Source organism: Poeciliopsis prolifica, unplaced genomic scaffold (assembly GCF_027474105.1).
Source record: "Poeciliopsis prolifica strain line A6 unplaced genomic scaffold, Auburn_PproV2 SCAFFOLD033, whole genome shotgun sequence".
Lineage (NCBI taxonomy): Eukaryota > Metazoa > Chordata > Actinopteri > Cyprinodontiformes > Poeciliidae > Poeciliopsis > Poeciliopsis prolifica.
This window is the reverse complement of record NW_026562408.1, coordinates 3,604,424-3,631,173: the sequence shown is the minus strand read 5'-3', so window position 1 is coordinate 3,631,173 and position 26,750 is coordinate 3,604,424. Positions and strand designations below refer to the sequence as shown.

Sequence of the window (26,750 nt, the reverse complement as noted above, 5' to 3'; positions counted from 1 at the left end):
ACAAGAATAACACAAATAACAGTTTTAATATCTCCAGCATAAATAACTAACTAAATAACATAAATAACTAACTAGAATTGTTAGGAGAAAATATGTATTGTTTCGTTCAGGACCATGATGGGTCGCTGTTGGTTTCACAAGCTAAACCAGTTATGATGGGACTTTTATTTTGAAAAACCGGAAGTTTCCGTGTTTTGGTCAAGGCTGCGGAAGGAGCTGTCAGTTGCGTTCCACCAACAGAGGCTATTTCTTCTGCTAATGCGGCGCTAATTCAAACAACAAATGTAATTTCCGCAACACAGGGCCAAAATGGGATTCACACCGAGGCGCTTCATGGGCTCCAAACCGCCCAAAGTGTCCCTTCTGCTGCCTTTCCTCCTGCCGGTCCTACTCGTCGGTGGCCAAGGCGACGAGAACGCCGCTCTGGATAATGTCGTTACCGAGAGGATGGCCGAGGAGAGCCACCGACAAGATAGTGCCTATTTGCTCATATTCATAATGCTACTGACGCTCACCATCCTCACCATATGGCTCTTCAAGCACCGCCGCTTCAGGTTCCTGCATGAAACTGGGCTTGCTATGATCTACGGTAAGAACATTGACGTTAGGTAACAGTCAGCTAATGAATCGAGTCAAAATAAAAGACACCTCATGACTGGCTGCCTGTGACGGAAACAGTCAGCTGCTTAAACTTGACCTCTAAGCCAATTAAACGCTTTTTCTTCACGTGTCAGGGAACATGGCAGCGTGAGCCTGCTTATAACTAGGGAATAATGTTATTTCCTCATGTTTACATACATCAAAACATTTCACTGGACTGTCTTTCTGTTGAATTCTGGGAATCTAAATGATCCACATTCCAGGAATAAACATAAATGCAGGTCACTCACTTTATGGTTTTTGTATTGGTTCCAGTTAAAATGTAATTATTGACAGATCAAACGAATTCAGTTGGTAAGAATGAAAGTGACCAAGTTTTCTTTTAGAGTGAAGTTTGAGATACAGTCATATGAAAAAAATATGTCCCCTATAATTTGGTTTGGACATATAAATATTTCAGTATTTAAAATAAACCAGAAACAGTGAGGAAGTTACGATTTAAAAAAATATATAAAACATTTTAAAAAATGCCAGTTTGAGGCATAAAATGGATGCTCACACATTTATTTCCCCTTAAAATATCTAATATATTATTATTATTATTACAATAATATAATTGTTTTAACAAATGAGACACCAAAACAAATTATATGTTTGGCATAAACCAAAGGCATTAATAATAATAATTATTTAATTAATCCACTTTTCCATCATTACCAAACAGAATTCTGATGCAATTTTCTGCTTAAAAATTAAGCAAACTTCTTTTTTGTTTTTTATGTGCAGTTAAATCATTTTGAGAAAAAAAAAAAAGAGGAATAAAAGCTCCTTGCTTCCTTTGGGTAAATCTAGATGTATATCTTGATCCCCCTTCATATTTACTTAAAGGTCTCTTGGTGGGAGTGATCCTGCGCTTTGGCATTCATGTGCCCCAAAGCACGAACGACGTGGTTCTGGAATGTGCCGTCAACGCCAGCCCTGCCACTCTGCTGGTCAACGTCAGCGGAAGGTTCTACGAATACACGCTTAAGGGGGAAGTGAGCCGGGGAAAAGACCACCAAGTGCAGGATGATGAGATGCTGCGAAAGGCAAGAAGCATTATTTCCTCCACATTTTAGCTTCTCATCCATAAAACTACTATGGCAGTGATGTGACACTTTACACTGTAGCTGGTGAAAGTATATCAAAAGAATAACAATTAACCAGGTTTTGTTCATTTAGGATTCCTTTTAACTATTGTGAACAAACAATAATATCATAAATATGTTATTAATACGTATTTTTAGATTTTCAATAGATTAACTTAACAGTCCTCGTAAAATGCTACACATTGCAAAAACAAGTTGAATTGACTAATTGGTGTAAAATGTTTTAACGTTTTGCTCTTTTTCTTTTTAGGTGACCTTTGACCCAGAGGTGTTTTTCAACATTTTACTGCCTCCCATAATCTTCCATGCAGGTTACAGTCTGAAAAGGGTAATGTGGCATTTGTCTGTATTAACAGACACATTTTTTTTTCTCTTATTGCCTTATGTTAAATACAATTAAACCTTTTTTGTTTTAGATCAGTTATGGTTAAATACGGAAAAAATAAAAGATTTTTGTTTCTTTGTTCAAATGAAGATGTTTAAATATGAGTATTTGATACATTTGCTTTTTAAATTTTAAGACTTTTGCCAAGTCGTTTGGGTATCAAAAAGCTTCTTGGATAGTTTGCTGGAAATCTGATTAATTTCTATGGAGGACCAAAACTGGCATAACTTATAAGTTAGTTTTGTTGACTGTTGTTTGACTCTTATTGTATTTTTCTGCAGCCTCTGTCTGACAAATTAATATTAATTTTGTCTTTCCTCAGAGACATTTTTTCAGAAACATTGGCTCCATCCTGGCCTATGCTTTCATGGGAACTGTAATATCCTGCTTTGTTATTGGGTAAGTCAGCTGATATTCTTTGATATAACATTAAACTAAAAAACCTGTTTCACTGAGTTAAATAAGTTAAAGTTAATTTGTTGATATTTCCAGTTTTTATAATGTGTTTATAAGGTTTTGTACTTCTTCTGCAGGCTCATCATGTATGGCTTTGTGTCCTTTATGAAAGTTGTGGGTCAGCTTGGGGGGGATTTTTTCTTTACTGACTGCCTCTTTTTTGGGGCCATCGTCTCGGCAACAGACCCAGGTAGGAAGTACCATCAGATCCTCAGTTACTCATATGCAGCATTAAAATAAAGCAGGACTTTCATTCCCGTGATGAAAAATGCATGCAACATGGTTCCAATTCTTGCATGCATAGCTAACATGTCAGCATTAGCTTCACTGGAGACTGTATCTGAAGACCTTCAGTGTATTTCTTCAGTTGTAAATTTGTTTCTGTTTGCATCAGTGACCGTTCTGGCAATCTTCAACGAGCTGAAGGTAGACGTGGATCTGTACGCTCTGCTGTTTGGGGAGAGCGTTCTCAACGATGCTGTGGCGATCGTCCTCTCGTCGTGAGTACTCCACGCTCTGCAGGACGCTGCAGCCCTGATAATCTGTGTGAAAATTGCGTTAGAAAAGGATTGTTCTCCATGCCCATTCAGTACTATTACAAGCTAACTGTGACTTTCCATGTGGAAATGAACCACACTAACATCAACATCCCTGTCATTCCACTGCTTGCCTTTCTCCACTCATCTGTGTGACTGACCGCCTGTCCGTACGTATGAACGTAGCGTTCTCCTGCGCTTTGAAAAGCAGAGCAGGCAGGGAGCTGTTCACTCCGCTGGAGAGGACAGCTCAGTTATGCCTGAGGAGATTGAAGAATGGCTGGGAGAAAACCAGACATTTATTCCTCGGTGGGTGGGTTTAGTTTGGGAGGACAGTATGCATTTTGTGGGAAAACATTAGAAGTTTTTGGTTGCTGTGTTGCAGTTGTTAAGATTAAAAGTAGATTTAAATCACCTTTAGGATAATTACTCCCCTTCCTCAGTATCATTTTGCAGTTGCAGCCTCATATTCTCCTTTTTGTTGTGTTTTTCTGCATTTGCTTCATATTACCATGCTTGTAATCAGAAAATATGACTTTGTTATAATTTTACTAACTATTATTGAATGATAATCAAGCAGAGCTGATGCTTCTAATTACTCTTCAGCATGCTAACCTCACATACGTTTTTTCTTTATAAAACCCAGCTCTGTTTTAGTTGCTGCAGATATGTCTCATTTCTGATTCAAAGGAAAGCCAAGCATGTGTTTGACCACATTCTCTTCCTGGTTTCTCAGAAGGACTTGACCTCAAGTTTCCTTGTAAATGCTTCTGTGCACTCCTACTGTCCTTTAGCTCCGTTGTGGCCTACCAGCCTGCGGGGGACAACAGCCACAGCTTCGAAGCCATGGCTGTGCTGAAATCCTTCGGCATCTTCCTGGGTGTCTTCAGTGGATCTTTTTCTCTTGGTGTGGCTACTGGAGTCATGACTGCTCTTATATCCTTTTCTATAATTAAATGTATTTATATAATTATATATATAAGATAAGATCTTTCTTATTGTGATACATACACTTCCCTCCATGCTAATTTACCCCCTTGGAAAACACGTAAAAAGTCTCAAATGAAATGATCTTCCATCCTATCTCAGTCTAAAAGACAAATATTAAACTTTTAAACTGGGTTTCATAGTTATTAGCAGCCCTTAGAGTTCCTATAAAATAAATGTAACTGTTGACATTTTTTTCAGCTTCACCTAAACTTTTTCATATCTCCAGTCAAAACACCTATAAATAGCAACACAAAGTCTCCATAACAACCATTATTATGCTTTCATCCCAAAAAAGACCAGCTTTCCCACCATCTCAATCATAACATACATAGTTTGTATTATATTGTTCACCATACACAAAAAGAAACTTTTTACCTCAGAATCATCTACACTGATTGTGCAAATAGGATGTTTCAATTAATGATGTCTTTGTATGCCCCAACCAACTTGGAGAAAACGTCTATTTTACAATATCTCTATCTTTTTTTTCTCTCTATAATGAGCTAAGATTACTTTATTTTTTTTATATTTGTTTGTTTTTCATTGTCCAAAACTTGCTGCTTTGTTCCTTAACTTGAAGTTGTTCTTACGTGACAAAGTTTACTAAGCTGAGGGACTTCCCTTTACTGGAGACTGGTTTATTTTTCCTGATGTCCTGGAGCACCTTTCTGTTGGCAGAGGCCTGCGGGATGACAGGTACATCTACAACCATGCAGCAGGCATAACATTTTAGTATACCCCAATTAAATAATCTTTGCAGACCTTTCTGACTTTTTTTTTGAAGTATTTGCCTTAATGTGTTGAGTTTTCCTGATATCCGTTGACGTCTCACTACATCTTTCATTGTAGCAACTTAAACCACAGATATACCACTATCACTGACACCGCAACACCTAACTAATACTGAAAATAACTCCACCATGAATAACAATTTTCACAAGGGTGAGTTGTAGCTAGAGGATCTTAGCGGCTGCTATAGAGCTGCACATACATGAAATTACATTATATTACATTATTAGAATATTGCTGTTTTAAAGAGTTACTTGGATGCAGTGTTTAATATGGTATTATTTGCTTGTTGATAATATAATTGACCACCTGGATGGAGTTTTAACTGCTCCAAAAAACACGATTGTTTAGTTTATTGGGCACTCTAAATCGCCCTTAGGATTGTGTGCCTGCGTGTGTGTTTTAGTGTATGTGCTCTGAATCCTCTGCGTTTTTCTCTTCTTAGAAGATGAAATTCTATTTGTTTTTAAGGTGTTGTGGCGGTGCTGTTCTGTGGGATCACGCAGGCTCATTACACCTACAACAATCTCTCTCGTGATTCTCAAGACAGGACTAAACAGGTAAAAAGTTGGATCCATAAAACAGTTTCTGTCGATTCTGAAGCACTTTTGTTTCTCAACCAATTGTGTAAGCATTATTTCTTGTCATACTATGTCATACATTGTGTAGAGAAATTCTTTATAAAATGCTGCAGCCACAGAAAGTGAAGAGATAAGGAAGGGGAAAGAATTGCACCGAGGTTCTTCATGAACAAATTCTGAGAAGAAAGGATGTCGATGTTATTTACTGCAGATAATTCTCAGAAGCCTACATGGCGATTTCATTTGTCAGAACTTACTTTTTTTAGGTGCATCTTCAACAAATTCCCTTTACCTCATTGATTCTGCTGAACAAATTCTCAAAAATACATCATATCCATTAAACCACAGATATACCACTATCACTGACACCGCAACACCTAACTAATACTGAAAATAACTCCACCATGAATAACAATTTTCACAAGGGTGAGTTGTTCACAGGATGTGACTGTGACGCCTAACGTTTAGAGATAGAAATATTTGGACAGTTTTATTGAAACTAGTGCAGTTCACTTTATATGTGCATAAAATACTGCATCATTAGCATACATCTGGAAATCTGCAGCAGGACACAAATATGGCTAAGCATTTAGATATCTAACTAATAAATAACTAAAACGAACTGAACCTTGAGGAACACCAGAATACATTAATTGAGATAATAATTTTAAATGTCTTAGCATTAATTACATAGTTAGAATTCTTCTGAGCTTAGTAATGTCTGAAGAACTACGGTACATAATCTTCAAAAGTGCCATATAGTTTTTAGATTATTAAAAAGCACAAGTCCTGAGTGCAAACTGTATTCACAATACTGAAACAGCCTTTTGAGTCCAGAGTAAAAATACTTCCAGGATTTATTAGATGTTCAAACTTATCAACTGGAATAAGAAACTATTTTTGAAATTTCTTTATTGATCCCACAGTACTTCAGCAGATGCTGAAGTACTTTTGAATTGAAATTGAATTGAATAGGATGAACTTCTTAAAATAGCAACAAAAGTCACTCTGAACTAAAAGATTGAAAGAAAAAAGTGAGCAGTTTGTGCTTATAAAGCATAATTTGTTTAGCTTTGCTTATTGACACTGATATTACTCTTAGGTTTTAATCAATTTTCCATATTTTTTTCAGTTGTTTGAGCTGTTGAACTTCCTGGCAGAAAACTTCATCTTTTCCTACATGGGTTTGACGCTCTTCTCCTTTCAGTCGCATGTTTTTAACCCTCTGTTCATCATCGGAGCCTTCGTATCCTTCACTCTGCAATGCATTGGATCAGCACACACGCAATAACTCTTCCCCAGAAGCCCTGAATTGACAGACTTGACTGCGGCAACCATCACCAAATATTTGCATATCCAGAAGCTATCAGTAAAACACTTCAGTTTAAAATTTAATTTCCTGCTAACGGAAACCAAAATGGAAATCGAGAACACACATAAAAGGGCACATTAGTTAGACCTTTAAATGGGGTTTTTAAAATGTGCCTCAACCCACAAAATACTTTCCGTTCTGCTGTTTTCCTGTTTTCCACCTGCTGTGATGTTTTTTTGCCCATGGAGTTGTGTCCTTGACTGCATTGCATGCAGTTGGCCGTATTTCTGGGCAGGGCTGCAAACATCTACCCCTTATCCTTCCTGCTCAATCTAGGCCGCAGAAACAAGATCGGAATGAACTTTCAACATGTTATGATGTTTGCAGGTGAGTGGTAAATGTGAACCCTCAAATGGAGCAAAACTAAAATACTAAAAAAAAATGTATAAGGTGCAGGGATGATCTTTTTATAGATAAGCAGTGTTTTTTAGACAACTTTTTAGAGCACGTTACATCAGACTTATGCTGTCAGTGCCGAGATGATAGTAGATCTAGTGTTTATAGGGGCTTCTTTTGTCCTTGTCTTCAATGCAGGCTTCCTAAAGTGTGACTCTGTTCCCACAACATGAGTAACCCAGTTTCATAAACACAGACTCTCAGTCTCGCTGTTTCATCTCCTCCAGGTCTGCGTGGGGCGATGACTTTCGCTCTGTCTATCCGGGACACAGCCACTTACGCCCGTCAGATGATGTTTTCAACCACCCTGCTGATTGTGTTCTTCACTGTGTGGATCTGTGGAGGGGGCACTACGCCCATGCTGTCTTTCATGAGCATACCGTGAGACTGGCTATCTACTTGCATCTGTTTCTGCTTCTATTTCTACATTGTTTATTGCATCTGTTTTCCTATTCCGATTCATTTCAGAGTGGGAGTGGATTCTGATCAAGAACACTCCGTAAGTAATTACTACAATGTCTAATAAAGTGGTTTTCAAAGTGTGGGTTGCGCCACCTACGGAGGAACCAGTATGAGTGAAGGCACAAATAATGATTATTGGTATTTATTTAGTTTTTAACGTTTTTTGTCAGTAGAACTAATGTTGCATTATCAATAAATAAATTATTCCACTGCGACTGGACATTGCGATTCAAAGCAAGCTTGTCGAACACAGCGCATACTGATGCATCCCATCTGATTACCAGTACAGGAGAGGTTTATCACATCAACAGAGAGAAGTGTTTCCTGATGTGAAGTGTGTTGCCTTAAATAGGGGAGGAACTGTCACAGGGACAATTACCAGCATAGAAATGTTATGCAACTATTAATAGAGGAGGGCAGGAAGTGACAGAAAAGCAGGGTGGGTTTGCTGAAGAAAGTCTCAGTTAAGCAACATCAGAAGGTCACTAATGAAGGAAGTGGATATTTCTACTCAAGAACTTCACTGAACGTTGTTCTTTTGCAGAATATAGTTGAGTTTTTTTATAAAGTGCTGTGCAAAAGTCTAAATACCCCTTGAACTCACTCACATTTGCTCATGATGCACAAAAAAGTATCAGTGTATTCTGTAAGAATTTTATGTTGGAGTAGCTCAAAAATTATGAAGTAAAATGATTCATGATTTAGATTTTTCTTATGAATAACAATTCAAGAAATGTCAGTACTTTACAGAACTACCTTCTGCTGTTCATGTATTTTAAGAGACTTAAACTTCACCTATTTTTTCTAATATTGTGACAGGAAGCCAGAGAATATGCTTTATCTAAAGTGGGGAACTCAGGCTAAAAAGTTTGAGGACATGCTGTTGTAGAACGTATGAAATAAGTATTAACTAAAGTGCAGTTTTGTGCTCTCCAGAGTTCAGCTGTGTTGGATGGGTCGCAGAGGAGAAGCACCAAACATGAGAGCGCCTGGCCCTTCAGGATCTGGTATAACTTCGACCACAAGTATCCTTTAACCTGCCAATCTCTTTCTGAAGTCATGCTGACTTCTTCTACAACACTAGGAGGCGCTCTTTACAAGTGTTCAATATTGAAGATTTACAAGGTTTTTTTCAGATTAATGTGTTTTTTTATGTGTGAAAGTCTTTCATTTTACAAATGTAGTTTCCTAGTGACAAATGTTTTGCTTATTTAATCAATAGGGTAATATAAGTTTCTTCTTACACTGAAACCATTGAAAGCAAATTTAATTCACTTGAAGAGGCCATGATTTTACTTTTCAAAAATCAACATTTGTCCTGTTAAGCATAATAGTGGCATTAACTCTGTATAATAGCTTTGCTAAAATCATTGTATTGGGAAATATTAGTGAAACTATAAATGCTAAAGACACAGGACGCCGTTTCCATTGGAGGTTCACGAGTTTGATGAATTAAGTCCTTGACCGAAGCTCTTCCTTCAGCTACCTGAAGCCCCTCCTGACTCACAGCGGGCCCCCGCTCACTACTACTCTGCCAGCTTGCTGTGGCCCCCTGGCACGATGCCTCACCAGTCCACAGGCCTATGAGGTTTGCAAATGAAGTTTAATTAGTGGCAGTGTAACAGCACATTCAAACCAAAACAGATTTACGATGATGCTAAAAGATGAGAGGTCAGATAAACAAGTGAACATAGCACGGTGTAAGAAAAATGTATAAATTATTTATTTACAACAGAAAAGCAACAAGCATCTCTCCTGCAAAAATAACATTGGTTTTAATTATTAAATTTATGTATTTTCATTTACTGTTATTATTTATTTCTTAGGGTTCTACAGGTTTACAGAGTCCTGAATTTAATAGCCTCAAAAAAATATCCAGCAAGAAAAACATTAATATCCTTAGGTTTATGATAGTCAGCACATTTCACTTTTCCTGCCTTCAGAACGAAGGGCCGCTTCGCGACGATGACTCCGACTTCATCCTGAACGACGCCAACGTCAGCTCCATGTACGCCGACGTCACCGTCAGCACCGACGCATCCGGGTCCCGCACCATCAACCCCAAGCACTCCAGCGCCGGGTCGTTCAACGATAGCCGGGATGGTGAGCGGGACCCGGTGGAGCGAGACGTGGTGATACGCGGCACGCGGCTTGTCCTGCCGATGGACGACCCTGCGGAGCCCCCAACAACCGTCACCCTCCCGCCTCCGCCCTCGCCCCCACTCTCCGAACCTCACAGGCACAGACTGTAAGATGGGATTTGATGTTTATGTTGCAAAAGAAAAAAACAAATCAAAACATAGTTCACATGTAAGATGAATCAGTCTTTGATCTAATATTTCAGTGTTGACTGGACCAGCATTGTGTCTAAGAAGCAGTTGGAAATCAGTTTCACCATTTCCGATATGAGCCGTGCTTGATTCAGTTCAACATGATGGTAGAATATTGTGATCTTGATTATTATTGCACTACATGTAGACTAAAATCCTCAGTCTGCCCTCTACAGGAGGCTTCAATGTGTGGCTGTCGTCTGAGCTGATTCAGTTTTACTACTGTGGTCTCTTAAAGCTCCAACTTTCTCTGCGTGTGTTGTTCAACCACTAAAACTGGTGTAAATGTTGGGATTTCTGGGGTTATGTTCCCTCTAATGATTTTGTCTCTATCTAACTAATTATTTATTTTAAAGTTCACAACCACTCAGAAGATTATTCACTCTACATTTGGGAAACAAATCATTTTTCCTCTTAACTTCTTCTGTCAGTTTGTTGTAACTTCGTCAAATGAAGGTTGGGATTCTCAGCAGATAAGAATAGAAATATTGTTTAATGAGACTATTTGGTACGTACAGTTCAACCAGGAAGTTTACATTCACTCATCATCTGCATTATTGTATTTTATTTGGATCTTAAGATGTATTTGAACATTTTTTTTCCAGGGCGGAATGATTATGCAACAATTAACTTACACTCCCCTTGTTGATTATCTTGGATCAACACGAGGCCTGAACATAGACATACACTCTCACTAATATTTTGCGTAATAATGCATTTTAGTAAGCTGCAGAAAAACTACTTGCTATTTAATTTTAGATATCAGTTTGACATATCTGACTGGATATTTGATCCCTCTTTTTATTAGAAGTGGAAAAAATCATTTGAATTGGTTTGTTTTTGAGAATGTATTGAACAATGAAGCACAGTCCTTGAGATGCAGAGGAATACGTTGTCAGAAGCTTAATGTTGGTCAACTTTATCCATTTCCAAACCTGTTCTGATGTCTGCTTTGGATCATTTACCTGAGAAAAGTTTGATATTCGGACAAGACAAATATTGATCTGCTTAAGTTTAAATCACTGTACCATATTACAAGCAAGGAGTTGGCAGTATGGTGCTGAGTGTTAGACTTTTGTTTTTCAAACTTGTTGAATTCACCTGCATCTGTGAAAGCCCAAAATGAATGATGCTCATGACGAGTTTATGTGAACATCTGAGTGAAGGTCAAAGGAGCAACACCAAGTAATGCACTTAGAGACAAGTTATAGCACTGCCCACTTGTTTGAATCTTGAATCTTTTTAACTACTGATTTATTTATTTAACAGAAACATTCTTGATCTCTATAATCATTTTTTCTACTTATTATTTATTGTGCAGATTTTCAATCATTACTGCCAAGTAGTGAACTCCTTGTTTTCTTAAAAATAAATAAAAGCGCACTACATTTTTCCCACATGGTATCTTTTGCATTGAAGTCTTCTTGAAAGAGGATGGAAATATTTTCTTATTCCAGGCGTTTGTATGCTTACCATACTGTAGCATATGCTTTTACTTTTTACTTTCCAGCCAGATCTTCCCTGAGTGTTTGTTTGTTTGTTTTAATATGTGTCATCAGATTTTTTATAATTATTATTAGGGCTAATGCTTGTTTCTGGGTTTATGCTTCCATCTGGTTGAAGTTTCTTAAAAATGCACAAAAAGAACAACAAAAAAAAAAGTACTGAGCAGGTCTTTGTGATTTGTTGTCACCATTGATGAAAAGAGGCTGGCTGAACTGTTTTGAACTTAAGTGCCTATTCAGGAACTGTTTTTGTACATATTTTGTTTTGCTCATGTGCAGTAAGATTATCCTATATGAATATCACATCTTCTGATTGATGCCAGATACTACAGTATTCCCTGTATAATTTAACTAGAGTTTTCCCATCTGTCTGTGCTTTTACTGTTAAATCTTTTGTCTGTGAATCTGAAAGATTGAATACTTACATTTGCAGACAATAACCTGACTCTTACAGTGTATGCATATTTTTTGAGAAAGCTTCCAAATGAAGTGACATGAAAAAAGTCACTAAACTTTCACTGATAATGGATGAAAAAGGAACAAAAGGGAAGGTTTTTTTTACTTTAGTTTATTCTATAGTTTATTCTTTGAAATCAGTCAAAAGTTTTTGTTGAACTATAACTCTGTAAGAATTTTTTTCTTATTTCTATTGAAGTGAAAGTTGACTGTGATGTCATAAAAAGTGTGTCATCTGTAATTCTGCGCATGTGTTTCTGCTTTCATTTGGCGGTATTTTAATGTGCGTTGAGTTTCTGCATTTCTCCATATGTTCTCTCACATTTATCTACTTGGGAGTATAAAAAAAAACTGGAAGATATAAAACTGAATTTGTGAAAATAATTTATGTTTCTGCTGATTGTGGAAACTGTATTTTTGAGTACACAGGTTTTATTTACTTTTCAAGAAGCAAACTGTAATCCTGAAGTAATTGTATCACCAGTTTAACATCCTACAGGTGTGGAGACAAATAAAATCACATTTGAAGCTGACAGACTGTTCTGTACTGTTCATACTTTGGACTTGTATTTTTGTCGTGTTACAATTGCAAACTTCAGTGTATCTGATTGGGATTTGAAGTGATGAACCAATACAATCCAATGTGTGAGGAAACACACTTATAAATTGCTGGCAGGGGGTCAGATTTTATGGTGCTTAACTTTTAGATAATACAATAAGCCTGCTTTGGAATATAGATCAAATGCTTATAGATGAGAGGGCAGTTTCAGTTTTGTTGACCGTGCTTTTATTTTGAAAATCACCTGTGCAATTGGAGCGCACTGTCTTTTATTTTGAAGGTGGCTCTGTCCGCCTCGGTCAGAGACTGGCTTTGCTGTCTGGGTCCGACTCTCCCTTTAAAACGAGGGACAGTGTTGGGGAAGCGGAGCTGCGCAGCCTCCGGAACCGGACAGCAGCTCGTTCAACGCCGCAGACGTCACTCTGAGCCCGGGTAAGATCTCTGCAAAGTGCCGCTTACTTTTAGCCACTGGAGTTGTGCATCTTTCCCAACTAAAACAGGTTTAACAGAACAGACCAGTTACTGCAGGCTGCGCTTTTACAAGAGACTAAAGATGTTTGAGGACATGTAATAATTAGTTTAATAGGTTAATAAGTGTTATCTTGTTTGTTTACAAGCATCCAATAGAGTAACAGATAATGCGAGACAAACGGTCTCCCTATTTAGTTAGTTATGACCTCATGCACGCTTCATTGCTAAAGCAGCATTTTGATATCCGGAGAGGAAACTAAAGACTTTAACAAGTTCGGGGCGTTGGCTGTCTCTCTGTCTCTGTCTCTGTAAGTGTGTGTGTGTGTGTGTGTGTGTGTGTGTGTGGGGGTGTGTGTGTGTGTGTGTGTGTGTGTGTGTGTGTGTGTGTGTGTGTGTGTCTGTGTGTGTGTGTGCTGACTTGTTAAAGCTGCTCCTGAAATCTGTTTCCAGTTAGGAAGTCTCCTTTTCCCCCCATCCTATGATGGAACCACTAAAACTAAAAATGCTTCACAGAGGTCAATTAAAATTCCTGCACTGCTATTTTTCATTACATTCCCCTGACTGAGTGTGTTTAAATCCATAAGCATTTAAGTGATGCACATGGCCTCACTGTGGCCTCTTCCTGCTTAACTCAACATGTGTTTTTTCTCTGTACTTTACAGTAGGAATGCAATATTATCCTGTTAGAAACATAAACCTACAGATACTTTGATGAGGTGGAAAAAGGGTCAGATTTTTAAGAAATGCTGTCCAGGCAAACACCCATATGAAGCTGTGAGATGTTGTAGAGTAACGACCAAGTCCGATTCCACACCAAAGGGCCACCAAGTGTTATAAATTAAAGCTGGAGTCTGTTGTATTAAACTAATCCAGTTCTGTAAAAGACATGTGTTGTAACTTTATGTATAAATGGACTTGTCTTAAGTCATGTTTAAAAGGTCAGAATTTAAATATGGTTAAGCTGTGTGTGTTTTATATTATTCCCAAATTACATTTTAGTGGAGTATTTAATGGGCTTCTGAAGCTTTAAAGTTTCTTTTGTTTGTTGTTCTTGACTTACGGCCATTAAAGTCTGTCATAACGTCTTGGGTGATATTTTCTTTGCCGTTCATTATGCAACAGAGGAAGGAAGCAGGGGGATGAGTAATCAATCACAAGTCATCCATTGTCTATACTCACTTGTCCTTGCAGGGCTACGGAGGGCTGGGTGTGTGGCAGTCATTGGGTGAGAGGTGGGTTGCCAGACAATCACAGGGCAACGCGAAGATACAGAACCGTTTATGCACTCAATTTTATGGAGAACAATTAACCTAACAATCTTAAAAGATTTTGAATTGTGGGAGGCAGGCAGAATACTTGGAGATAAACCTGGCATACACATGGAGAACATGCAAAAAAGCAAAGGATGATGTAGGAAAAGCCCAGACTGGGAATTCAATCTGGGAGCTTCTTGCTGCAAGTCAGTTGTCCACCTGACCAACGAGTCCACCTGATGCAGACTGATAGTCAACACAGAAAAAAACTAAATATTTTCAAGGTGATGTTGGAAAAAGCAGTTATCTTTGATGACACATGACTAATTAACAAAAGCAAAAAAAAAAAGAAAAAAAAATAGCAGAGGGCTGTTTTGAGTGAAAACAGTAGTTTCAGACACAAAGAGAAAAATGCTTTTCAGAATGATCGTGAAACAGTAGTAGTTTACCAGACTAATTTAATTTAAAGTGAGTTGAAGTGCAAATACTATAAAAAATTTTTTTTTCAAAATATAATGCATCCAACATGCAAAAGAGGAACTGAGCCATTCTTCTATTTGCTTAACCTTTATAATGAGGAACAGTTCTTCAGAAAGTCATCTTCTAATAATGGACGATATGGACTTAATATCTCACAAAGATATGTTGGATATGTATTTATTGCCATTTTTGGACTTTCAAATATCAATTAAATTACTTCACAAAGTCACAGTTGCTCAATCACATTTCTAAAAAGTATACAATACTTACATTTTATTATTATTTGGAACATAAATGCAGCATTTAATGATAGTTTCATGGAATCAACACTGGAAAATAATACAGAAAGCAACTAAAAAAGTATCCCAGTGGTAACTACCATCAGTTTTATAGATTTGAGAGACTTTATGTTCAGTAAAACTAGACAACAATTCATGCTTTGTTGTTTTAAAATGTTCACTTACAAGGCATGTCTAATGATTTTCGATGGAATCTTATGTGACTTAGCGGAATCTATTGCTAAAGAAAACTTTGAAACATTTTGCTCACCTACCTGGCACAGTGTCACTAAAAAAATCTGTTTTGCCTGATTTCTAAAATTGAGACATAAGAAAAGGAAACGAGACAAAGCTGCTGGGGATTTTTTATTTGTATTTTTTATGTGGATACAGGAGCTTTTAAATTTAGTTGACTCAACCGAGCAAGTTCTACAGATCATTTACTAGCTGTAAATTAATACTCAACAGATCAGAACATGAAGATTATCCGCTCCCCTGACTTCTGCCACTCACTGAAAAGATTTCACATTCCCATTCAGCTAATTGAGAATAATTAAAATGTGTATCAATGGCAGAGAAGTACATGAAAAGTTTTAGGACATGTTCTCTAAAAATCTGCCTATGTATGGATATGTTTTTTAAAGAAAAAATGAATATACAACTGGAGGAATGGGTTAATTATATGATTTGTAAGAATACAGGAACAATGTGTAGCCTAGAAAACTGCTGAGATGAAAAATGTAACATTAAATTCCACATAAGCTTTAAACTTTTGAAATGTTGTCAGTCAAGGCTGCTTTAGTGTTATTGTGGCCAGATTCTCTTTCTGAAAGTATCAGAAAAATCAAAAAAACGTAAGTAAAATCATAGATTTATCAGTTTTGTCAAGACATCTTGGTCCTAACCTGGGGAATCTGGAACTGAGACAAAAGAATGTAACTCAAGACAAAGTGGGATGAGTTAACTTTCTGCTAAAGCCATTATTTCCATCTCAGAGAACGGCTCAGATCTCTTGTTCTACTGGAATGTGGACTTACTACAGCCAGATAAAACAATTATTCCGATCTTTCATTGTGGGGTTATGTGTTGCACAAATGTTTGGTTGAACTTGTTGCTCAGTTTCAAACACTTGTGTATTTATTTTTAAGATAGCATGATTGGAATCAGGGCTGGGAACGCTCTCAGTGTGATGGTGGGCAGTCAAAGCAAGCCTGCAAACCTCGAAGGCTCTCTGAATATTTCAAGTATTGGATCAAATGGCACACAGAAACCACGGTGTTGCTGGTTATTATTGTGTCATTGTGCTGCTTAGCATGTTTAACCATATGATGTACACTCTCAGCAAGAACACATCCCTAATCTTTTTACTACACAAAAATGCTGTAATATCCAGTTTAAACTGTCATTGCTACACAGTTAGTTTGTGAGGTAAATATTCTGCTTGCTTGCAAATGCTAAAGTCGAATGTTTTACAAATAACTGTTAAACTCCACAATGGACAGACATGAGGTTTTTAGGCCTTTGGTTAACATGGCTGACAGTCAATGGAATTTGTGAGGTTATTTTTTTTACTAGCTAGCACATGCTAATACTTCTGTCTTTATGTGTCTTATTATCGAGCAACAGTTTGTTACTGTTGCTAGGCTATTTCAGGCAACATGAGGCTAACAGCTGTAATTTGAATGGCACTCGAGTAACTGTACAGTCGTCAGTCATTTTTTTCCAATGCTGAAAAGAGCAGGCCAAAACAAAAACAAAGATACTGTAGATACTGTATTTAAAGCGAGTTTTGATAATAATGCATTTGATTGTTTCCAGCAAAAGTAAAGATATTTTTAGCCAACTTTGAAACCAGTCAGCTTTCCACAAACCATAAATCCCTCATGCAGCACTTCTGACTTGTTTACACGTGATTGAGCCCTCATAAAAACATTTAAAAAAAAATAACCTGGCAAGGGCAAACGACAAATCAACACTCTTTGATATCAGTGAGAAAAGAAATTTACTCCAAGAAAAATGATAGGATTCCTTGCAGTAAATTGCTTATAATTTTCCACTTAGTCTGCAGGATCTTTAAGCATTAACTGAGTCAAAAAGTACCTACATAAATAAAGTTAGCAGCAAACAAGCATGGACACATTGTTGTTAAATTGCCACACATAGCAACTTTTCAAAACATGAACTTGTTTTACAGCAGATTGACCAAAGTTGTTTTTTGTCACACAATGTTTGGGGAAAATAGTTTCTGCTGAAAGCTTGTGGTAGTTTTGGTTCAGGAGTAAAGGCTGAGAAGGAACCTGGTCGGCTGCTGGCTTTAAAAAATCCAGGTTGGGGCTGTCATCACCTCCGTTATCTAAGCTGCTTTAAAATTAAGTTTTTTATATTAGAATATGCAGACCTGATTCTGAAATGAATCTAATCTTGGTGCCTCACATTAATGAACAAAACACAAACCACTGAACTCTGTACAAAGTTACATCTGTATTGTGCACAAAGTAATATTAAAAAGTTGTAATCTGTTACAAACTTCAATCCATTTTTTATTTCCATCCTATGGAACAAAAGACGTATCATTTCTCTGTTTTTCAATCTGCTGCATGTGTGGGTGAATTAGATTCCTCTAGCATGATTCCTCTTGTCAGATGTTCTTGTCTGAAGTTCAAACAAGTGAAAAAAAAAAAAAAAGATTTTTTCTATAATTTAAACTCTACAGTTCTTTGACTGTATTTGAGCCGCCAGAAAATCCTTGCATATGACAATTGCTCGAACCTGTTTCCACCCCAAGTGTTTGTTTAACCTTTGTGGCCACCTGCAGCTCAGTCTGAAGACTCAGGATTAATGACATGGGGACGCAAACAGTGAGCTAAAAAAAGTCAGGTTAAACACTTCAGTGTGTGTTGGTGTGTAGCTGAATTGTGCCAACCTCAAAGTTCTGATGGAGACTTCCTGTCTTAGTTTTTCCACCACATTCTTCAGCAATAAGCTCATGCCAGCACATACACACATGCACGCACACGCTTACACACACACACAATTTGTGAAGTCACATTAAACTAGCGTCGTTCTTTCTTGGCCTGTCTCTCGGACAATATACTTTCTGACACGTATTGTTCTAACTTTAATGACATGATGTCAGTTTTTTGGACGTGTCACAGCAAAATCATCTGACTTTTATGCAAGACTTTAGGTTAGTCTAGTTACAGTCAATTTTTAAGCGAAATACAAAACAGAGGATTCCAGAAATTAAATACCCCAAATCTGCCATCTTTATCTCTTAATGACTTAATCCAACCTTGACAGACAAAGAGGATTATTTCTTATCCAAAAAAGGTAAAAATCAGCAATAAAACACTTTCTAGCCACACGTGTATCCCTGAATCTCAAATTTCACATTAAATCTTGCAGCAATTTTCAGTGAATGTCAGCTTATCTTAAAGTCAGAATTGCAGCAATTTTACTCGCTCCAATTCTGCCTTGAGCTGAGTCAATTAGAAAAGATTGACATAAACTGTTTACTGAGGGCGTACCTGAAGAAAAAAATGTAGTTAACCATTATATGGGCAGCAAAAAGGTGTTTTTAAACCACCTTTATTTTAACACGGGCAAGCTGCGACGATGTACCTATTTGTTTTCCCCCACTTGTGTGGATACTGGCTTCTTGTCAGCCATTGTTTGAGTCCCATCAGATAAGATTTGCACATTGCTGACTGTCATTCATCATGTTGAGGTCTGCAGCATTTAAAACTATGCGGTATTTCATTTTAGGCTGACAATTTCTCATGTTTTAAAGGGTAAAAACAGCAAGTATTGCAAAAAACTTTTTTGAAAGTTACCAGAAGTGAAGACTGAATGAAAAGAGGGTAAAAAGAGCAGGTAGCCGTATCTTCTGTCTACACTGAATGGATGAGGTGTGTCACCCACTCTGCATATAAAATGTCTTCTTTTTCTTTAATAAGTAATGAATTAGCAGATAACGAAACAGAAGACTTGAGTCCACTCACAGTGACGTCAGTTCCAGCTCTATGCATGAGACAACAACACAAACTAAGGCATTTGTCTCTTCTGCTCACAGAAACACATTCAAGCTCAGACACATAACTGAGACTAAAACAGCTCTGAGTAGCTGAGAAAGTTACACTGTACTTTCTTTGTTAGACTTTTTAACTTTGTTGGAGAGTTTATCATTTCTTCATGCTACATTAGTTAAAGAACAAATCTTTAACTAATGTACTGGAGTTTACTGGAGTTTACTAATTGTCTGATTTTGTACTTGCATCATTTAACTTGCTAAAATTAAGATTGTTTCTGCATAAATATGCATTGTATTAGAAAAAAGTGACAGTTTTTAATAATAATAATAAAAACTAATTATAATTTACACATATACTGTGCTCTTTTGTCAACACTTAATTAGAAATAATTTCAAATGAATTCAAATTCCAGAACCTTGTCTATGTAGAATGCCTAGTTTGCGTTGTGCCTTTTCACTATTATTGGCCAAAACTAGTTTTTTTTCACCTCCCAACAGAAGTTTTTGTCACACTATTGTTTGCAAAAACACAACCACTCAGTTAGAAAACAATGGAGGAGAGACAAATGACAAATGCAAGAAACTCATGACACCAATTCCAATGTGACTGTTTTCAATGTTCCAAGCCAACAACATTGAAAAGGAAATAATCTGGGACAAAAAATCCTTTGAAATGACTTCATCCAAATGAAACAGCACATGTGCAGGTGTAATTCACATCAGACCTTCAAGCGCACATCTTTTAAAAAACACCTAAAACTTCACTGAGCAACGTGAAGACAAACAACTAACATTAATGTAATAAAGTGTTTACTCTTAAAAGCTTTTTGTTGTTGTTGCATGACTTAAATTTTGTTCCAGATGATATTATTGCGTATCTTTGTTAAAGAACAAAACTGATAACATCTGTTTTTTTATTTTGACCTACATACAACATGCTTACACATAAAATACTCACTGGTAAATTATGTGGCTCTATTCCTAGTTTTATTCAGCCACCTAAATCATGTAACCGAAGTCTAATAGGTTACTGTGGTCATTTGTAATCTGTTAGTCCCTAAAGCCAAAACCCAAACTTAAGCTTTTGCATGCTTTACTGAGAATTTGTCCCCGACTTTAAACATTTGGGTCCCGTATTCTTATTCGACCTCCTCAATCTGCTCCAACCGAGTTGCTCCGACTAGAAGAAGTTGATTGATTGTGGGTGTTTTGTGGGAGTGGTTTGTGTAATATGTGGAGCGTTTGTGTGTCGGGTCCATCAAAGCTCTGTCAGCAGATTTCGCCACATGTCATGCCAGGCATTCCTTCGTGCGTTCACCTCACTGTGTCGACACAAACACACTCTCTCTCTCTCTCTCTCTCTCGCAGCAGCAGCAGCTTGGGAGAATTCCTTGCAGCCAGCCAGCGTGAATTTGATGCGGGGAATAACCGAGGGAACAGGCTGCAAGCGTCTCTAACCGCATCCTTGTTCTTTTTTTAATGCTTTTTCTGTAGCTGTGATTTTCACTTCAAAGTGTTTTATTTACCGTCTGAAGTCCTAGCCCTGTAATCACAGCTCTGTGACCAGCATTATGGTGTTCAACATGGTGATTTTGGTTCTCTGTGAAGGAAATTTATTACTTAAATGGAATATTTTAAACACAGCGAATTTTATACGATGGGAAACTAAGTCAGTTTATTTAAAGTGAGAAAGCATTTAAATGAAAAGGTTTGGACAATTTCATAATATGACCAGAGTGGGGCATTGACTAGTTACATTTACTTGAGTAACTTTTTTGAGTAAATCAGAAATGAGCCATATCACACAGCCTGTGATTATTAAACTGGATTCGGGTTAAAATGCAAAAAATAGCAGTAAAATATTATTTCATCATTTGCAAACTAGTCACAGATATAAAAGTGCCTTTTCTGTGTTGAGTGCAGATAATCTGACCTCAGTGTTATAGATTTTAGAGATAATCAAAGGTGGTGCAGAACAATCTGACAGTTTAAAACAATCATATAAGACAAGAATGAATAAAAGCACTGAAGAATTCACAACAAGAATCTCAACAAAAAGTTGATTTTGGATTAAAACTGGACAGAAAACATAGAAAGGCTGGAGCAACAGCAGATAAGCATTAACTATCAAGCTTAACTCACTTGTGACTGCTGCAAGATTTTTTTCATCTGTATGATGAATGATTTATGAGATCAACTTTTTCAGCTAAAGAGAGTTTTTTCTGATAAAAGAACCTTTTGCTTCTCTGTGACACTCATGTAAACCATAACATTTTATTTATTTTTATGAATGTCTTCAGACAAAAGTTACCTGAAATAAGAACCAACTGCACATCTATGCTGCCTGATGCAAAAGAGTTGTGCATACAAATCTTCCGCTGTGGCATTGCTTTAGTGTTGGTGTAACAATAAGTCATAACGTTTATCCTATAAAGTGTACCAACAGCGCCTCTGTGTGGACATTTTGGGCAAGGTTTATCTTTACACAAGGCTGGGAACAGATGGAACTGTGATGATTAAAAAACAAAATACATATTTACAAAAGGAATTCAAGCAACACACATGAAGACACCCAGACATGAACTGTTCTTCTACAATGTGTTAATTTGGTACAAGACAATAATTAGATTTCTGTAGGAATTTTAAAAAGCTTTAAAGTCAATAGAAATTGACATTGTATTTTGTTGCTCTTGCTGCTTCAGGCCTGAGGCTGTATCACTGTGACGATGGCAGACAGCTCCCACTGTTTCTACTGCCGGGAGGACCTCGGCGGGAAGCGGTTTGTTCGAAGCGAGGGGAAGCCGGTGTGCGTTCGCTGTCACACAAAGTTCTGCGCCAACTCATGTGCAGAATGCCACAGACCCATCTCAGTGGAGACAAAGGTGTGTCCTCCAGATGGATTTGAGAGGGTTTGGGTTTGTACTTCTCCAGGTACCGCTTGAGAATCTCTTGTTTTCCTCCATCAGGAGCTGAGCCACAAAGGGCGTCACTGGCATGAGGAGTGTTTCCGCTGCACAAAGTGCTACAAGCCTCTGGCCAAGGAGCCATTCAACACCAAGGATGAGCGCATCATGTGCGTGAAGTGCTGCTCCAGAGATGCTGCTCCGCGCTGCCACAGCTGCTATAAACCCATACCGGCTGGTATGACCAATCACAATTCAAAACATTATTCTGTACAACGGAAGAACTTTGGAAAAAGTGGCCCAATAGCCTGGTTGCATGGATCAAATCATTGTGTTTGTGCTCAACTTCTGCTGCTTTTCAGTGATTCCAACAGTGTGGACATTAAAAAAAGTATTTGTATTATCTAAATGTTTTTTTCTTATTTTCTGAAATTCTTCCTTCCCCATTTTCTTTTGTCACATCACTTCCTTGAGTCTTCTTCTTTGTTCTCTTTAGCCTTGTAAAGAGAACAAAATGAATTATCTTTCTTTTTCTTTCCTGTGTCATTCTTTCTTTCATCTGCTTCTTCCTCATATCTTTCCCTTATTTCCTCATTCTACTACTATTTCTACCCTTCCTTCTTCAATTACTTTTATTGGCCATTCTTTCCTCCATCTGAATGTACATTTTGTCATTCCATCCCTTCTTCTCTCATTCCTTTTTGCCATGTCTCCTTCTTTCTCACTATCTTTCAGTATCTGTTCTTCCATCCCTCCTTGTGGTTTTTCTTCTGTGTTTTTATGCAGGACTTTCATACTTTTTTCCTAAATTATTTCCTAAATTTTATAAATTAATAAAATATTTTACTATTATATTTTAAAATGGACAACTTTGGACTCTTGAGTCTGGAAATAAGAAACATTATTATATGAAAAGGGACTGATTTGACATCAGTCCCCTGGTCATTAGTTAAATGATCAACTAATTTAGTCATTTAAATTAGCTTAACTGGTGCAGAAACACACCTAAAGCATACGGGACACTCCTGCTCCGGTTCATTTGGACCAGAATGTGACACTTTTCCTAATCTCCTATAGGCATTGAGAGTGTTGCATACAAAGGAAATTCGTGGCACGACGAATGTTTCACCTGCTGCAGCTGTAAACGACCCATAGCATCGCAGAGTTTCCTCTCTAAAGGAGATGATGTTTACTGCAACCCCTGCTACGATGAGAAGTTTGCCAAGATATGTGTCAGCTGCAAAAAGGTAATTCATTTAAAAGAGAGGGAACTTTTTGTTTTGGAATCTGATCTAACTCAGTTATCACCTTAATATGACCGTAACACTACTGTTGCTTTTTGTCTGCAGCCAATAACGTCCGGAGGAGTGAACTACCAAGAGCAGCCGTGGCACAGCCACTGCTTTGTGTGCAGCTCCTGCTCAAAGCCTTTGGCTGGGACCAGTTTCACCACCCACCAGGACCAGGTCTTCTGCGTCGACTGCTATAAGAGCTCAGTGGCAAAGAAGTGCAGCGGCTGCCACAACCCAATCACAGGTTGGGTGAAGTTAAAACTCTTTCTGCTACACATGATGAAACAGAATGTTATGGCTACGCTAACAAATAATAGAATAATATTAAAATCAATAATCTTTCAACAATCCATCAGTTACCAGGAAACAAGAGAAAAACAAATAGTCCTCTGGTAATCTGAAATTGAAGGTGAGATTTAATCTATAGCTGTAAAAACCAGCAAACACTGGTCACAATGATGCCTGAGAAGAAATGAAGTGTTTCTCACAAAGTGGTGTTCCACATTAATACTAACAAAACATTTAATTTCTGAAGCACAAAGACGCTAATGTGACGCTGCAGCTACTAGTGACATCTAGTGGTGAACTTCTAAACTGCAACCAGCTGTTTTTGCACAATGATTTATATGTAATATATATGTGATCGAAAAACAAATCATGGTTTTCTGAATTTTTTACAAATAAAAATCTGAAAAGTAGGCAAGTAGGCACACCCACAGACTGAACTGCTTGCCTGTTTTCTTTTGTGCGATGGCTTGAGATCCGTCATGTTGGATGGAAAAAATTGAACTTGGAGGCTACAAGGTGACAAAATGTGCAAACGTTCAAGGAGTGTTTTTAAATAACAGTGTAAAATTATTATGAAACCCCATACAGTGAGGTTTTAATATTGATGAAATCCATTCCAAACTCCATTAGGGGTTTAACACACTTGATAAGAAGAGATGTGTTAACAGAAATGTGAATGCTTATAGTTTTAGCATATTGTACCACTGTGACAACACACACACGCACACACACACCCCCACACACACGCACACACAGAGTTTGAAAAAGCTCAGTCTTTGTCTCTGCTCTCCTCACAGGTTTTGGTAAAGGTGTGAATGTTGTGAATTTTGAGGGAAGCTCCTGGCATGAATATTGCTTCAACTGCAAGAAATGTTCCCTCAGTCTGTCCAACAAACGCTTTGTGGCCGAAGGAAAAGACATCCTGTGCACCACCTGCGGCAACAAGGAGTGACGGACTGGAGTGTTTCCTAACCACTCAGGCTGTTTTTACATGATGACTAAAGTCCACATTTCAACATGTTATCTAATTCTCTAGCTTTCAAGGATGGAAAGACATTGAAACCTTCTGGTGCTGAGTGATTGTTTGACGATGTCTATTTTTCTAGGATTGATGAGTTTCTACTTTGATAAAGAATATCTATCATTCAGCACACAACCAGCATAAAACCAAAGTTTACCTTGAGTGTTTTCTGGTTTTACTATCCTGCAGAAATCAGTAGAGATCAATATCAGTATAAATAGTATTTACTTTGTTCAATATGTTAATGCCTTTAATGCCTATTACTTATGTTTTTTTAATTTTATTAATACCATCCTGGTGTCAAATAATCAATGTCAGCATGTTTTGTTATTTGCCAAAGTAAAATAAGAGTGCTTTTTAAACTTTTATTCACTCTATGTAAACAATAATTCATCTTAAATTGAAATGTCTTGATGTGTTGCTCAAGTGAAATGCAATAAAGTTTCTACAAAACAAGTTTGGGATTTGCTTTCAGTGTTTCAGTTGGTTTTATGTTAAAGTTGATGGTAAATGTTTATTTGTCAACTTTGCATTTTATCTGCTCACTTAGAATCCCCACCATAAAAACTATATCAGAGAAATATATGAAAAAAAGAAAAAAAATTTCTGTCTGCCTTAAAACTTGTGCACTAATGTAGGTATACAGGATGTAATGTAGGTATACAGGATGCATGTTTGTCAAAACCAATAACATTTCAGTTTATGGGTTTTATCTGTGAACATACACACAGGTGTATGTTCTGTATCTTTGTGAACTACACACAGACACAGAACATGCAGCTGCTGTTCCTCTTTCTTTATTCTGTGGTCATAATTACACAACCTGAACCAATCACAGACACACACCACTTTACCTCTCCATCGGCTGCTGAGAACCTGAAGGAAAACACCTGTGAAAGGTTTTCTTTGCTGTCCTGGTGGTTCGTTTTAACGGTAAGAACTTCCTTTATTTTATGCTGAGTTTATTTTGAGGTAATTGACAAGATCCATTAAAATTATTTCATAGTAGTGGGGATAAATATCTACAGCTATATTTTAACATGTCTATTAAAAGTGTGTTTATTGTTACAATGGAATTAATTTCTTCATTTTTTTTTAGATTTGAGATGATTTTTTTACATAAACAACTGGCTTTGTTCCTGACTGTATTTCTGCTGAGAAGCCAAGTTGTGGCTGAAGAGCGAGGTAGGAAATGTGATAAATAACCACAAGTTATTCTACAGTAATGAATGATAACACGATTATAGCAAAGTGTTTTTGGCATCTCTAAAAACAGAAGTCTCTTTCAGTACTTTGGTTCGTTAACAATAAGGCCAGAATCAAACACATGAGAAAACTACAGTTTCAGCTGTAAAAATGTCATTTTAATCCAAAGCAAACACACACATGAGAAATGTGGAAGACAACATGGGAACACTTTGTGTGTGTTCAAGTAAATTATTTACTGACTTTTAGTTTGTTCAAGTTTCTGGATTTACATTTTTGCTTATTTTTAGCACATAAATTTATGAAGATACACGAGTTTGTGACATTTGTTTGCTTTTCTCAAATACCAGTGCAAACAATTCAGATTATAAGCAAATCAGATTAAGGCATGGATAAGCAAGACAATCTAAGAAATAAACTCAGGGTAGCATAATTCATTATAGGAACTTCTCAAACACAAAAGCAAATTTCAATATTTGTTGAATTTGATGTTAGGATTTTTTTCCAGTAGTAATTTTTGCAACACTCATTAAATTGTTCCTGTTTATGACAAAGTTCCCAAACATTTTTCATTACTATACATATATTTTCAGACTAAAATGTCTTGAAACTTTTTTGACATTTCTTGGAATAAAGTCCTGGATGTTTCGGTGTAAAACATTTTCCACAGTTTCCAAATAATGAAACAACACATTGTTGAAATTGGCATTTTGATTTTCAGAACAGAAGAGAAAATGTTGATATATGTATTTTAGTTTGTATAAAAGCCTAAAACAAACCGATTTTGTTTGTTTTTTCCTCCCGACATTTCAGGATGTTTTAGATCTGTTGTCCAGTAGAGATAAATTCACACCGGTTTTAGAGTCACTCTGGATTAAATTGGTGAAAATCAATTAATATGCTTAACTGCATATTAAATATACACACCACATGTTTATGTAATTACATATAAAAAAATAAAAC

At 37.1% G+C, this 26,750-nt stretch overlaps 2 protein-coding genes across 3 annotated transcripts; both read left to right on the top strand.

Moving 5' to 3' along the window:
• The first annotated feature begins 203 nt into the window (after window positions 1-203).
• LOC129373574 (sodium/hydrogen exchanger 6-like) lies at window positions 204-12,539 on the top strand. Of its 2 annotated transcripts, XM_055051580.1 has the most exons (17): window positions 204-589; window positions 1,489-1,688; window positions 1,999-2,076; window positions 2,456-2,532; window positions 2,667-2,779; window positions 2,984-3,089; window positions 3,312-3,434; window positions 3,920-4,061; window positions 4,706-4,811; window positions 5,376-5,464; window positions 6,618-6,731; window positions 7,073-7,184; window positions 7,481-7,634; window positions 7,722-7,752; window positions 8,652-8,740; window positions 9,198-9,303; window positions 9,659-12,539. In XM_055051580.1, the coding sequence occupies exons 1-17, from the start codon at window positions 310-312 to the stop codon at window positions 9,965-9,967; spliced, it is 2,229 nt and encodes a 742-aa protein (XP_054907555.1). In that variant the 5' UTR covers window positions 204-309; the 3' UTR covers window positions 9,968-12,539. The 2 variants fall into 2 exon arrangements, with proteins under 2 accessions (XP_054907555.1, XP_054907556.1); XM_055051581.1 differs by lacking the exon at window positions 3,312-3,434.
• A 320-nt stretch (window positions 12,540-12,859) lies between these two features.
• LOC129373641 (four and a half LIM domains protein 1-like) lies at window positions 12,860-25,038 on the top strand. Its single transcript, XM_055051678.1, has 6 exons — window positions 12,860-12,997; window positions 21,780-21,959; window positions 22,044-22,218; window positions 23,058-23,227; window positions 23,330-23,516; window positions 24,358-25,038. The coding sequence occupies exons 2-6, from the start codon at window positions 21,804-21,806 to the stop codon at window positions 24,510-24,512; spliced, it is 843 nt and encodes a 280-aa protein (XP_054907653.1). The 5' UTR covers window positions 12,860-12,997; window positions 21,780-21,803; the 3' UTR covers window positions 24,513-25,038.
• The last annotated feature ends 1,712 nt before the right edge of the window (window positions 25,039-26,750 follow it).

Excerpts from the sequence above, each read along its gene's own strand:
- LOC129373574 (XM_055051580.1), top strand. The coding sequence starts at position 310 with ATGGGATTCACACCGAGGCGCTTCATGGGCTCCAAACCGCCCAAAGTG. Across the intron at positions 1,689-1,998 it reads ATGATGAGATGCTGCGAAAG|GTGACCTTTGACCCAGAGGT; the intron begins GCAAGAAGCATT and ends TTTTCTTTTTAG. Across the intron at positions 3,435-3,919 it reads AACCAGACATTTATTCCTCG|CTCCGTTGTGGCCTACCAGC; the intron begins GTGGGTGGGTTT and ends ACTGTCCTTTAG.
- LOC129373641 (XM_055051678.1), top strand. The coding sequence starts at position 21,804 with ATGGCAGACAGCTCCCACTGTTTCTACTGCCGGGAGGACCTCGGCGGG. Across the intron at positions 21,960-22,043 it reads CCATCTCAGTGGAGACAAAG|GAGCTGAGCCACAAAGGGCG; the intron begins GTGTGTCCTCCA and ends TTCCTCCATCAG. Across the intron at positions 23,517-24,357 it reads CTGCCACAACCCAATCACAG|GTTTTGGTAAAGGTGTGAAT; the intron begins GTTGGGTGAAGT and ends CTCTCCTCACAG.